This window comes from Taurulus bubalis (genome assembly GCF_910589615.1).
Source record: "Taurulus bubalis genome assembly, chromosome: 9".
Lineage (NCBI taxonomy): Eukaryota > Metazoa > Chordata > Actinopteri > Perciformes > Cottidae > Taurulus > Taurulus bubalis.
Window position 1 is genome coordinate 19,133,472 of NC_136597.1, and position 13,985 is coordinate 19,147,456.

At 41.4% G+C, this 13,985-nt stretch overlaps 1 protein-coding gene across 3 annotated transcripts in view; it reads left to right on the top strand.

Moving 5' to 3' along the window:
• LOC306741886 (pleckstrin homology domain-containing family A member 5-like) overlaps positions 1-13,041 on the top strand; it is a gene marked incomplete at its 5' end in the record, with an annotated part of 76,842 nt that extends 63,801 nt beyond the window's left edge. The window contains 15 exons of one of the 3 annotated variants that reach the window (XM_079224214.1): positions 24-104; positions 2,550-2,612; positions 2,700-2,780; positions 3,710-3,859; positions 3,990-4,091; positions 4,687-4,842; positions 5,415-5,570; positions 6,154-6,268; positions 7,432-7,547; positions 8,791-8,994; positions 9,113-9,274; positions 10,082-10,215; positions 10,616-10,758; positions 11,056-11,137; positions 11,928-13,041. In XM_079224214.1, coding sequence (XP_079080340.1) covers positions 24-104; positions 2,550-2,612; positions 2,700-2,780; positions 3,710-3,859; positions 3,990-4,091; positions 4,687-4,842; positions 5,415-5,570; positions 6,154-6,268; positions 7,432-7,547; positions 8,791-8,994; positions 9,113-9,274; positions 10,082-10,215; positions 10,616-10,758; positions 11,056-11,137; positions 11,928-11,985 — 1,803 coding nt within the window. In that variant the 3' untranslated portion in view covers positions 11,986-13,041. Of the gene's footprint in view, positions 1-23; positions 105-2,549; positions 2,613-2,699; positions 2,781-3,709; positions 3,860-3,989; positions 4,092-4,686; positions 4,843-5,414; positions 5,571-6,153; positions 6,269-7,431; positions 7,560-8,790; positions 8,995-9,112; positions 9,275-10,081; positions 10,216-10,615; positions 10,759-11,055; positions 11,138-11,927 lie in introns of all 3 variants that reach the window. The other 2 variants (XM_079224213.1, XM_079224212.1) reach the window with 2 other exon arrangements.
• Between the last annotated feature and the right edge of the window lie 944 nt (positions 13,042-13,985).

Below are 13,985 nucleotides of genomic sequence, written 5' to 3' on the forward strand. Positions count from 1 at the left end.
CGCTCCTCTCCACACTGGACTAGATGAAGGAAAATGACCCTTTAATCGTCATGACTCACACTTTGATTGAGAACTCTGCCCCAAGGCCTCAACTTTACCATCAAGTAAGGCCAGCCGAAGGCTTTGCTCCTCCTCATCCTCACCAGTCGCTGTTGTTATTTTGGTCTGTTTTGCAATGCTCCTCCTTCGGTGTCCAAGTCCTCATGGCATCTTGAGACTGGTCTCTCCCTGTATTGTCTATATCGCCAGCACCTCTTCATCCATTGCTTTTGACTGTTCTCTTGTTCTGACAAGTCATCCCAATATGGGCATGACTTGTAAAAGAGTAGTATGATGCATCTACTTCACTGTTCAGTTAAATCCCCTCTTTGTGAAGTTTGTGTAAACACTCAGCAGGCTGTGTGACAAAAGCTAAAGATCACTTAGCTCGCAAAGCCTGGAGTCTTTACTCCTCTCGTTTTGTCTCGAGCCCTAAACAGTGAAGGTTAGTGTGGGATGTTTCATAACCCCTTGTAGAATGCTTTCCCTCTCATTAGACGAGCCGCCTGGATTTGGCAGGGGGACTCTAATTAGTGTTACTTAATTCTGTGTTGTCAGACATGTCACTTCAGTTCAGCGCATTACCAGATACTATTGTCTTACTGTGAGAAAAGGGACTGAAGGGGATTGTTTTAATGGCATAGTTCAGGTGCAGTAACGTAGATTGATTTTCACTCGTAGTAGGACACAATAACATCCCACTATCCTAAAACCAATAACCACACCAAAGTTGTACTCAGTTTACATTTAATTTGGAGTATACCAGTGCCGTTTTATTTTTTGTTCGGATTTAGTGGTCATAAACTGGGTATACAGTATCCACTGTGGAATACAGTATACCTATATCGCCAGTGGGTGTTGATGAAGTTAAACACAGATGTTTTCTTGGTGAATGTTCTCTTCCCTTTTAAGCTGTCTGCATTACTTCCCTCTCGCCCCCCTCTTGTTGTTCTGCCGGTGGAAAGGTGAAAGAAGGCCGGCTTGCGTGTGACGATGGCTATGACATCACTTTGCCACTTTTGTGACCGCCTCTCGCGGCGTAAAAGTGCCGCCGAAGATCCCTCTTCCCCCATGTGGCAACAGCTGCATTCCCACCTGTTCAGCTGCCAGAAATCTGTCTCCCTCCTCCCCCTCCCCATGTCACTCATAATCCACACCACAGTGAAGCCCCCTGCGCTGTGGGAGAGTCTGCATGTTTCTGTGTGGAATGCCATGTGGACCTCAGGTCCCACCTGCTTTAACTGTCCTGTGTGGTTCTGCTGAGGACAGAGGTGTCAAGAAAAATGTGCGTGAAAGGTGCAAGTGTGAGTGTGGGACATGGATATCCAGTGGAGTCTAGAAATATTTGGACAGAGAGTCATTTTTGTCGTTATTTTGGCTCTTTAGACCAGGACATTGGACTTGAAATGTGATATTGTCTCTGAAGTTAAAGTGCTGACAGTACGAATTAAGGCTTTTTTAGTTAAGTTCAGGGTAATTAATCAAAATATACTGTATGACAAAACCACCACTGATTTTTGGGTCAAACAGATATGGGATCTAAAATGCAATGTGATTACTTGCTGGAGACCAGACTTGAAGAAAAAAGCCCCAAAAAAAACAAGAAGGGGAAAATGGCTGTAGTTCAAGTCTGGCAGAGCGTCTGAGGGGAAATTAAAAGTGTCTGCTGATGCCTGTAGTTTGTAGACTAGCCAGGCATTGGCTGCACATGATTTGAAACCAAATATTAACTATGATTACTTAATGTGTGTGTGTTCATTTTTTATTATTTATCTAGGCTCCCACAATAAGGATGTGAATGAAAGCTGAGAGTTGGCACTTTTACCTTTTTTTTTTATAGTGATTAATATCCAATGTGAGTCTACAGAACAACACAGAAATGGCTCACTGTTGTAATATGTATGGACAGCACATGTATTGATGGAGAAGAGTGGATGAATGATGAAGCATTATGTAAAGAATGGATTTTCTGGAAACATGGGATCCAATGCAGTTGAAATAATTTCCCATTTGAGCACTGGGCCTTTCTTTTCACTTCTTTAAAATAAGTAGATGAGGGGTATTAATACAAGTAGAGAGAAGCACAAGTTTTTTTAAACGCAGTTTAATGCAGCACACACTAAGTTGAGCACAGCTAGCAAACAGTCTTTGAACCAATAGCTGCAGAAAAAGTGCTGGAGAAAAACACAGTTGGTGGATGCAGTTTATGCGCCGACTCTAGAGTTCAGTAAGCAAGATTGTCTTACGTGCCTTCCCCCTTGCATTTCCAATAAAACCACTGCATTGTGCTGACGGAGATAAACAACTGTGGGTAACCATCCGAGAGCACACTGTGTTTAGCCTAGCTGTTGGTTTGTTCACTTAGGTTGTCTGATTCAGTCAAATATGAGTTTCCACCCAAGGACAAAATCAGTGAGAGAGCCGCGTCATGACACTGCATTAGATCTCCAGATTCTAATGTGTATGTGCATGTTTGGTGTCTCTGTCTAAAGTCCTGTCTGTCTTCACAGCTGAGTCCAGAAGACTACAGGGACCACGCCTATACATGTGTGCCAGAAGAAGTGGACATTGATGTAAGTGCAGTGTTGAGCTTTCACGTGATGCTCCATTCCACTATATTGTACATGATGGGTCACAAGTCTCTATTGTGTTCTTTTCAGGCCAAACTTAGCAGGTTGTGTGAGCAGGATAAAGTGGTGAGGACACAGGAGGACAAACTTCAGCAGCTGTACAGAGAGAAGGTGACTAAACACTGCACGCCTGTCATCACGCCTGATTGCTAAACACTGTTGGAAATGCTTACAAGAGTGTGGTGCAAAAAATAAACTACACAGTTCATACTCTGTTTAGAGTATAAGAAAATAAAAGCTTATGTTTATTTGAACACAGAGAAAGAGAAAACAAAAAAAAGCCTATTGTATTTGTTATATGTATTTATAGCCAAGCTACTGTCATCAACTTGCAAGACTTGTCGGGCTTGCAAGGATTTCATAGCCACGTCATGATTAGTGTTTCTGGCTGTCCGCTGTCAGCAGAATGTGGTTGCTGTGCAGCTTTGTTGCGTAAAGAGAAAAATATACACACACAACAACAGTAATGCACTGTTTATTATTCATCATATCTAAATCAACATTGGAGTCACTTATGCAAACGGAGATTTCTTGCATACATTTTTTTTTTTTTATGATATGAGGGCATAGAGTTTGAAATGTAGCGCATATTTGGAGCCCATAAACAAAATAAATAAACCTAACACACTCAAATTAATTTCTGAAATGCTTATTATTTGATTTTACAGCAATAAAATGAAAGCTTTGGTTATGAATTCTTGAATTAAGTAATTGCTCAAGTAGGGATACTAAATAATAGCTGGTTCAAGGGCGTCCAATTAGAGTTTTGCTTTTATTTTTCACTCCGAAAAAAGGGGTGATGGGCATTTGTCATTATTTTTTGTATTTTGATGAACAACAATCCCTTGATAAGACAAATAACACCGTTTTACTGATTAAAAAAAAATAAGTTACTTGTACACATACTTTTTTTCTCTCTTTATTTTAACTTTGCAAGAAGTATAGGAGTTAAAAACAAGGCCCATGGGCCAGAAAAGAGAGGGGCTTAAACCATCAATATGACTAATGTTTGCTGATTGTTATGTTGCGTGTTCCCTCAGCACACCCTGGAGACGGCTCTGCTTTCAGCCAGCCAGGAGATAGAGATGGGCTCTGATAACCCTGCTGACATGCAGAGCGTTATCCAGCAGAGCGACTTGCTGCAGAGCGGCCTGCTTGGCACTTGCAGAGAGCTCTCCAGAATTGCAGCTGTGAGTCATGCGGTGCACTCGCTCTCGCGCACACCAAGGCTGGAAACTGAAGATCTCTTTCTATAGGAGTGCTATCAAGATTCGATTTTTTTTCTTTTGTCATTCACAAAGTGTATCTCTGTCAAACCAGGAGTTGGAGCAGTCGTGGAGGGAGTACGAGCAGCTGGAAGGGGATGTGACTCTGGCTAAGAACAACCTCCTGGAACAGCTCGAAGCACTGGGAAGCCCTCAGGTAGGATCATTCTCCAGAATGAAGCTGCGCTTCTTTAATCTCACACGGCTTGTGCTGTCTAAAACTGGCATGGCATAATAGTAATAATAAAAGAAGCTGAATTTGTGGCAGATTCCCTTGAACACATAGTCATCCTTTTTTGTAGACTTTGGGGGGGGAAAGCAAATAAGGTGTCTGTGCTCCAGTGCCCTTAGCAGCAGCGTGGAGGGAGGTAACCAAGAGATCAAAGCAACGTAGTTGGTGATTGATGACTGTTGCGACGATAGAGCAGGTCTTAATTAAGTCTGTCTTTTATCTTATCCTCCATCACGGACGTGTAGAGACGGAGAGAAACTGTTCTAGCAGCTATTCCTGGTTGAGTTTGTGTCGGAGCCCAAGCTAATTCAGAGTAGAGAAGTCAGGGCCTGCAGGGAGCCTGGACATCCATTTATTAAGTGCCCTTCACTCTCTACCGTCAGTGAGGAGATAATTACACATCAGTTTCTCTTGATCTTCTGCTTTCCCCTGTGTTTAGGTAATAATTGTGTGTGTGTGTGTGTGTGTGTGTGTGTGTGTGTGTGTGTGTGTGTGTGTGTGTGTGTGTGTGTTCACTCAGACGGAGCCTCCAAGCCAGCAGCATGTCCGCATCCAGAAAGAACTTTGGAGGATTCAAGATGTGATGGAGGCCCTCAATAAAAATAAAGCTCAGAGAATTGCCGACGGTATGAGCTTGTATGGGCTCCATACCAACATCAGCCATTATAAAAATGAGGTGAGGCACTGCCACTAACAGACATGTTCATACAATTCTGCAACGAAACAATGAGGTATTTAATCGAATAATTGATCGACAAAATATGTATCGACAACAATGTTGTACATCATTTAACCGTGCAAGTCATTTATGAAGCAAAAATGTGGTTCCAAACGTATGTTTTGTTCCTGTTCAACTTTTTGAGTCACATTGTATTTTAAGTATCTTTGGGTTTTGGACTCCATCGTAAGGAACAGTTCTTTTCTGATATTTTATAGACTAAACAATTAATCTATTATTGTGAAAAAGTTAATCGATCAGGAAAATAATTTGTAGTTGAAGCCCTCCAGCTGTACACATTGACCAACTTAATCTGAGCGATCAACCTGCCAGCTGTGCTCACGCTGGTGGTCTCTGAGTGGACGTGTCAGTCGTAACAGCTTGTGGAGCTCCCTCTCTGGCTAATCAGCTGGTTTGCCCATCCTGTGGTCCAGAACTACTCTGTACCAGATGGCTGTTGCCCTGAGCGTGCGTGGTGGCGCCATGTGTCACTTTGCTTGCTGTCCTGTCATGCACTGTACAATCTCCAGGAGGACGACTCCATACCCCCACGGCCACCCCTCCCCCAGTCCTATGAGCCCAACCCCCCCAACGTGCCCCCTTTGCCCTCTCATGCTGGTGTGCGCCCTTCATCACTTCACAGGCCGGAGGACAGGAAGGCCAGCCACAGGAATGGCACGCACAGCGTAAGCTCGTTGACTCGTCAACCTCATCATGGCTGAGCCTGCCCTCATCTGTGTCATCATCACACGTCATTGCTCGCTGTGATGGTTCCCACTTTCTTTCTTTTTGACGGACATTTCATTTTTTCAGTTTCTTTTATTCACTTGATGCCATACTTCCTTTCTCTTATGTTTTCAGTTAATGGATGAAATGGATGAAACTCGTGTGTCTTTTTTTTCTCCCTCTTTTTAGTTGAATTGCCTTGTTTTCCTTTTCTGTGACTCTTTGTGTGTTTAATAGTAGCGATTTTGTTCCATTTTGCTGTATTCTGTCCTTGGTTGCAAACTTTGACTGCTGCCTACTTGTGTGTCATACTCAAACAACATGGAGAGTTTTTCTTCAAGTTGTCGACATTTCTGTGGAAGACTCATTTACTCATTTTGTCTGTTTGCCACCATCTCTGAAGTCCTTCTGCAAGAGAAAACAGCAATTATTGTCAAATTTTTGAAATCCTACTTTGGAGCCAAACTCTCCATGACAATAAATCAATCACGACTACAAATCAATATGTCTGTGTTGAACTTGTTCTTTCCTTCTCATCTGCAGGGCCCAGACTACAGGCTGTACAAGAGTGAACCAGAGCTCACCACAGTGGCTGAGGTGGATGAGAGCAATGGAGAGGACAGATCTGAGCACCCGTCTGAACATTCTGGAAGCAAAGGTACAATTACGCTGAGTAATATGATGCCAGTTTGTGATAACTGCAGTTTTCCATTAAATTATCCATTTTGTTGGCACCAACACAAACTTGTTTGCCTGGTGAAATAATTAATGTGTGCCCTAATAAACTAGCACTGATGGCTGCCACAGTTACCATGGTTATTACACAAGCATCACGTTGACACAGAGCATAAGTACAAGATTAGGCTTCTCTCCAAAATCATTAAGCTTGCTCAATATATCGTAAAGTGAATCTCATGGCAACCAGTATTTGGCACACTGGATTTAATTTACACTGCTCAGGTTTGTGTTTCAGTAACTTTGTTAACCACTTAACTTGACTTTATTTAGACCATATGTCACTATGCGTTCTCTGTGAAAAGGTGGTTTAGAAAAGAGCAAGTTTGGTGAAACGGCTTGCAAAGCGTAATGCAGGGGTTCTGAAGTTGAATGATTACACTGTAGCTCCTCGCTTGTCTCCCACGCAATCAATAGTAGCAACTTGCCGATGCTGCGGGAAGTACTGTCAAGGTCGGTAGAGTGTGCTTGATGCCAGACTTTACATTCAAGGTCTCACCAACACAAGGGAGATGGTATCTGATAAACTGAAGAAGATATGCAATGCTGAACTGATGGGAAAATGATCATACAAGTACAGGCGTATGACCTTTCTTTAATGACACTGTATTTCAATATCGTAATTACATATGATATGCTATTTACACACACACACACACACACACACACACCACTAAACTAAACTGTGAACGGCTGCTGCTGTGACTTCATGTCACAACGGTACTTAATTATTTGCAACAATGCATAGTGCACTTTATACACTCAGTGAAACTATAGACAACTATATTGTGCTATAGTTGCTATACTGTTCTTATATTTCTGTGCCTTATTTTTTATATATTTTCTTATACTCCTAGCATTATAGCACTTTTTTGTATTCTTCATTTTAATGCAAATGTTTACCTTAAGTTTCAAGTTATTGTGATTCTGTGTGGAAGGAAAATAAGATTTTCATTGTACGGAGTAACTGTTAACTGTGCATATGACAATAAATATATCTATCTATCTATTCAGTGAATTGCTACGCATGTGTTGTCATTAAACCTTACTGGCTTACTGACCTCTTGTTTTTTTTTTACCTGCTAGGGATGTCCTACCCAGTTGGCATTGTCCCACCCAGGACCAGATCTCCAGTGCCTGACTCCTCCTCCATAGCTTCATATGTTACCTTAAGGAAGAGCAAGAGGCCGGACCCCAGGACGGTGAGTCTAATGGTAACTGTCAATTGTTCTAAGCATGTGCCAGATATTGCCATCAGTTGTCAGGAACTAACTTCAAAATCTAAGAAATGATAAACCTTTTTTGTGTGTGGCAAACCATCTTTGTCTCTAAGCAGTAGAAAATCAATACAAATTATAGTAATTATTATTATTATTATTATTATTATTATTATTATTATTATTATTATAATAATGATTTATTTTGTATCTTGTTTTCTTTTCTCGTTATCTTGTCATAAACCTCCTGTGGTCACAGCAAGCGTGTCACCACTCCAGTTGCATTTACTTTCCACTTAATCAGTTGTTATGGTTATTAGGTTGTTGGTTGAAAGTTAACATGTGGCAGTCATCACGCGACACGGGTGTGACTCATGCTCCTAAAACCAGGCTGTCATAAAATAGAAGCCAAGCTTGGTTTATGCAGTTTCCAGCCTCCAATACTATCAACCTAAATATACTAACCATGTCATTAGTGCACCACACTGTAGGGTGTGTCTGTATGTGTTTGTGTTTTGGAAACGATGATGGACATATAGTAGAAATAAACCTATGTGAACTTTGTGAAATGTCAGTTGAGCACACGTACAGAACTGCAGTCTTCCCTGTTGGCCACATAGCCTTTAGTTGTAAAAGAGTGTGTCACAGGCCTTTAGAGTTCAGCTTGGGCCCTTGGACACAAGCCTCTTGAACAATCTGGACAGTGGATGCTGCGTCCTCGGGCTCTGGACTCAACCCAGATCTGCCAACCCCTTCTGGCATTCCATAAACCTGAAACTTCTCTTCAGTTCACTTCACATCATCAGCCTGTTCTGCTCAGGCATTAATAGGCCCCAAACCTCTCTGAGTGCACCCATGTGTGCACAGCAGCCATGCAGGTTGTGGTTCCAAGAGCGTGAACAATAAAGAGCCGCTTCATAGCCATTGTTGTGGTTATTATGTCAATCCTGACTACTTTGTTTATGTTTTTTCCTCAGAGAAGATGCGATTAGTCTACATGGTCAAATTGAGACTGTGCTCAAACAATAGCTAGTATACACCGACCACGCTATGACGCAACTTAGCTGCACACCCAAACTGTGGTTCTGCATAGTAAAACTTTACAGTAGTGACATTTGTCCTCCGAACATGCTGCAGCATTATTAACTTCTCTAAATGTTGTGTGTGTTGTTTGTGTGTCTCTTTCCGGTCTGCGTGCGTGTCTGCGGTTGTCCTCTCTGGCTAACAGGCGCGTCCTCGCAGCGCGATGGAGCAGCAGCTAGAAAGCGGGCGGCACAGGATGAGTGTGGAGGAGCAGCTGGAGAGGATCCGCCGCCACCAGCAGGGTGCCCTCAGGGAGAAAAAGAAAGGTCTCCAAGTCCGGGGTGGCAGCCAGGAGAACACGCCCTCTCGCAGTCACTCGTTCACGAAAGAAAACCATTTTCGGATGCAGGTATTGGGTGACTGCTGACTTGAGTTCTGAGTAGGCTGGTATCAAATCCTGCAATTAATGTCATGTGAACCAATCTCTCTGCATTTTTGTCCCTTTTTTTTCCCTGTCTCTCTTCTAGTCCCAAATGAGACGCAGAGAAGAGGGGCTAAGCTGTGGCATTGAAGAGCTGGAGGCCTCACTCAGGGAGCAGGAGGTGGTGAGGGACCAGGAGACGCCCGCCGAGGAGATTGCCCGTCTCAGAGAAGCCTCGCAGGATGACCACTTAAATATGGACCGAGAGGTGAGGCACAGCAGTCGGTTGTCTTACTAATCAGACTGAGAGGGATCATATTAATAATATTTAGGAAATTGCTTCAAATATTGTGGATTTGATTCTCAATACCACTATTCAGTTTTTCCAAATGGACTAATTAAAGAAACGTACCCAATTACATGGTATTAGTATTAAAACACATCTTTTTACCTTAATATCACACATGTTTAATGTATGTGCATATTGCAAAATTGTCAAGGAAATATGACAAATGTGTGTCTTGATTGATGGGTACATTTTGAAAAGGATACTTAGATTTGAGCAAAATGAATAGCCATGGTTGTGTGGACCACAGTGCGTCAAACAACAAAAACAATTTTAATCACTGCAATTCCGTACTTACAGTCCTTCCACAGAAATACATTACTTAAGTGTAATTAAAACAAATGTTTTTCTCAATCTAAATAAATGCAAAGTTGCATAATATTGTACAGGCAGACTATAAATACTCCTTTCTCTGGATCACATCAATAGAATCTCCAGCTGATCTCGGCATGCTGCAGAATGTCTCACGTTAAGTGTTTCTCGCTCGAGGACAAAGCCTGCGGTGATGCTCGATTTAGTTCGTACACACCCAAATGAAAATGTGGAACAGGCTTTCCTGTACTGATGATGATGATGATGATTTGTTTATAAATGTCCTGTTTATAAAAAATGTTTATTTATATCTGCCTTTTTTTTTTAGATTGTGGTGTTTTTATTTTTATTTGTTTATTTTATAGCATGTTGTATCCCATTCATTTCAAGTGTTTGTTTGTGTTTTTGTTTCTTCAGCTTTCTGTGCCGGACAAAGTGCTGATTCCTGAGCGTTATGTGGAGTCAGACCCCGAGGAGGCCCTGAGCCCTGAGCAGGAGGCTGATAAGCAGAGGAAAGTGGATCGCATCAAAGCCCTCATCGCCAAAAACAGGTACGAGAGCCATGGCAAGGACAAGGTTGCTCAGACCATTGATGTTATGTCCGGACCTTTGGACAGAGAGCCTATCTTTGCAGGTGAGCACTGATATTTCCCCAGCAGAGGTCATGCAGGAAATTTTTTCTCGAAGTGAGGGGTAAGTTTGGGATCATAGCAGGGCATCACAATAGATGTCTGCTCTTACCATGCACATCAGTGCCTCAGATGTTCATAAAAGCCCTTGCTCTTATCTCTTAGCTACTGTGACATTTGATTCTAAATGTCAGTCCTCTTGAATTGATTTAAAAGAGATAGCCTCTCTGTCCCGAGGTAATTGTGTTTATTCTGAAACCATGTTTCCAGCTGTATACTGCATATTATATGGACCATATCGTATGTGTATTTGTTCTCCCAGCATGCAGAATGTGCTGCCTAATATGGCCCTGAGCCCCGAGGAGGAGAACGAAGTGGAGGTTACCGTACAGGAGAAAGAGAAGATGATTAATATCTCCTATGAGCTGGCAGCGGAGGCCTCCAAGCGCAGCAAGCTGGTAGCAGGTACATCTCTAGAGAGAAGTGGGAGGGGATCAAATAATGCATGTGATAGAACAAACGCTTGTGTGAGGCTGTTCTTAAAAATGGCTACTCTTTCATTGTGGTTCATCAAGCTGCAGCTGCTTCCATTGTCTTTGTGTTCAGTCATTTTAACTGTAGTCTCAGTAGATTCTTCATTCATTTCATTGACTTCAGTGATTATTTTCTGTGTTGTTTGGCCGTTTAGCTCCCGATGTGATTTGTTGTTGTTGTTTTGTCTTTGCCTGCGTGTGTTGGACATCTTGCTCTGTTTCATTGCAGTGAAGAGCCCGTCGTCCTCTTCCTCACCCCTTCCACAGTCTCCTAACACAGCCCCCCAACTCACTGATGGGTCTCACTTCATGTGTGTGTAGTAGCACCAGTAAGGGTCTTCATCAACCTGTTTTGTCCATACTCACAATGCTAAAGTGTTCTCAATGTTGTAGTCGTTGCCTCTGGGTAGAACACGCATATCATAATTAAAGGATTGATGGAAAGTTATGTAAAAGTATAAGGAGGGGAGCCCATTGTGATGCATTTGTATGTAGTATGTGTTTCTGTCACACCACACTCTTCTCATTTAGTGGTATTGGCTTGTAGTCTGTGTAGTCACACGACAAAACTCAACGTTGCTGTAGAACAATATATTTATTTTTTGTTTGTTATGTAATCATACGACTCAAATTACTTTGCTGGCAATGCAAAGATCAGCCATATAATCTACCTTTACAAACTTTACAATGATCAGTTTTTATTGACATTGTCAGAAATTGAGATTGAATCAATTGTGTCTTATTGGGTTATAGTTAAAGGTGGGGTTGTACTGGACTACGTGATATTGTCCTTCACATTTACCTACATAAGGTGGCAAGATATTAAAGAAAACCTATATAATACAGTCCAGCACAACACCACCACTAACTATGACAATTAAGTGTACACCTTTTATGAAGGGGGTCAACAAAACCTGAATATTATAGGCATGATGAAAGTTTACTTTATGGCAGTTGTTTTGGCTCCCATGAGACTGCACAGGTGGCCACGGAGTGTGCAGGGGAACTATGTCAAGTATCCCACGTCTGGTATTATTTTTGGAGAATAATTTAACCTTTGCCCCCATTAAAAAGTCTCACATTCTCTCTCTCGCTCTACAGCACAGGCTCTGGCCTCAGTGAAAACCTACACATGAAGGAAACAGCAGAGGAGGTGTGAAGATGCCCCTGAAGACTTCCCCATGGACATCAGCACAAGGCCGCAGCCTACAGAGAGTGAAACTGCCTTCTCCGTACTCTGGGTTATTAACCTCTGACTTCTGTATGCTCACTGTGACGTCTTACGCTCTTATGCCACCACCAACACTTTCCCTGTGATATTTCTCTGTTAATTCCCCTCGCCACAGAATACAGCTTGATACTGTTATTGTTGTAGTTCCATTTTTAGTTTTTACATGGTTTTTAAGGTTATTTTCATTATTTATATGGTTTTATTAGGTTCTTGTTTGAATGCAGGCCAACATTGGTCCATATATGTATATATATGAGGCTAATAGACTGAGCTCTGTTGTTGGCTTGAGGGTCTTGTGACAAAATGTTTTGGCCGAATTTTCCATTCATGTTTCACTATCTGTTCTACAAGGTTTCAAAAACATATTTTCACATAATTTTACATTTTCCAGGTAATTATAGTCTTTTATAAGTCGCTAACCATTCATATTTATCCATTTATTGTAAAGAACATTTGTCGATGCGAAAGATGAGTTTATAAAAGATGTAGATCTCTCCATTATAAATGAAAGGAGGAGCCACTTTATTGCTGCAGACCAAGATTATTGGTAATTTCTCCTGTTACTGGGTTGTAATTATTTAAAAATGGGATCGTCTGTCGTCCCTGTCGCGTTGTTGCCGACACATATGTGAATGTTTATGTCACTCTATTCTGTCTTTTTTTGTATTGCTGAGAGATATATTTAAACTGAGAGAAGGAAAAATAATCGGTTTGGTTCTATTTTATGATATGTTAGTTTAAAGACTTGGAACTAAGAAAAAAAAGTTAGCACATGTAAAAAGCAATAAAAAATACAATGTTTGTGGATCCAGGACTTGTGTGTACAAAGTGTAATTATCAGAGGTTTACTGTGTATATAATGTACATGGTACAGCAGGATGGGGGGATGTATCCGACATAAGGTTACATACTAAATTTGATTTGCAAATGTTCATATCCCATCTGTTTTATATCATGTTAAATAAATGTTGCTGTTCTTAACGAGAGGTTGGGTTTTGTTCTTTACCTCCCAGCTGTAGTGGGCCAGCTGAGAATAGAGCCATGTAGACCTACTAGCTCGGGTTCATCTGTGTGCTGCAACACTGGAACGCTGAACTTGTACAGCAAACTATTATGCTAACGTCACGCAGGACTGAATGCATTTAACACAAAGGGTATTCTGTATTTCAGGTCTTACAAATTGTTGAGTTTCATGCGTAAATAGTGGATATAATCCATAGTATATAAATGCATAATTTGTAGGGTACAGATGGGGGTGGATGTGGGATGATTGTATTTGTTGACTCAGACTTGAGGTCCTCAGTATGAGTGACAGCTGGTTTAAATGTGGAACTATAGCTCCCTCTTGTGGTTTTGCAGCTGCAAAATTAGTATTTTTACAGTAACTTTGTACACAGCATTTATAGTCTCAACGTAGTATAGTAGTTTCAACTTAATATACCCCAAATAAGACGTTGGCTTGTATTTGTCATACAAATAAATACAACATATACGGTAATTTGTCCCCGAAATGTTTTCATATGCTGTACAACAGACGGTATGTAGCTATGAGATTAACTGGTGTGTGGCTCCTGGGCAATTCTCTATTGGTCAATTTTAATAGTCAATTTTGCTCAATTGACAATCCAGCATTGTTTGGGTTTGTAATAACTATCTATTAAAACTCTCAAACAAGCCATCCAGGAGTTATACATGTTGAAAAGAGGTCCATAAATTGATTTTTGGTTCAGATTCTTCGCAGTTTTTTCCAGAAGTGGTCCTGATGGATTAGGATGAAAAGCAGCAAAAGGACCTTCTGCCCACCTTAAAGTTATTTTTATTAGAGCATTGATTAACGTTTACGGTCCCTCAGCATGTTGACACTACAACTAAACTGTAGTAAACGCAGACGTCCATATTTATCAGAAGCTGCGTGTTTTTTGGAAACG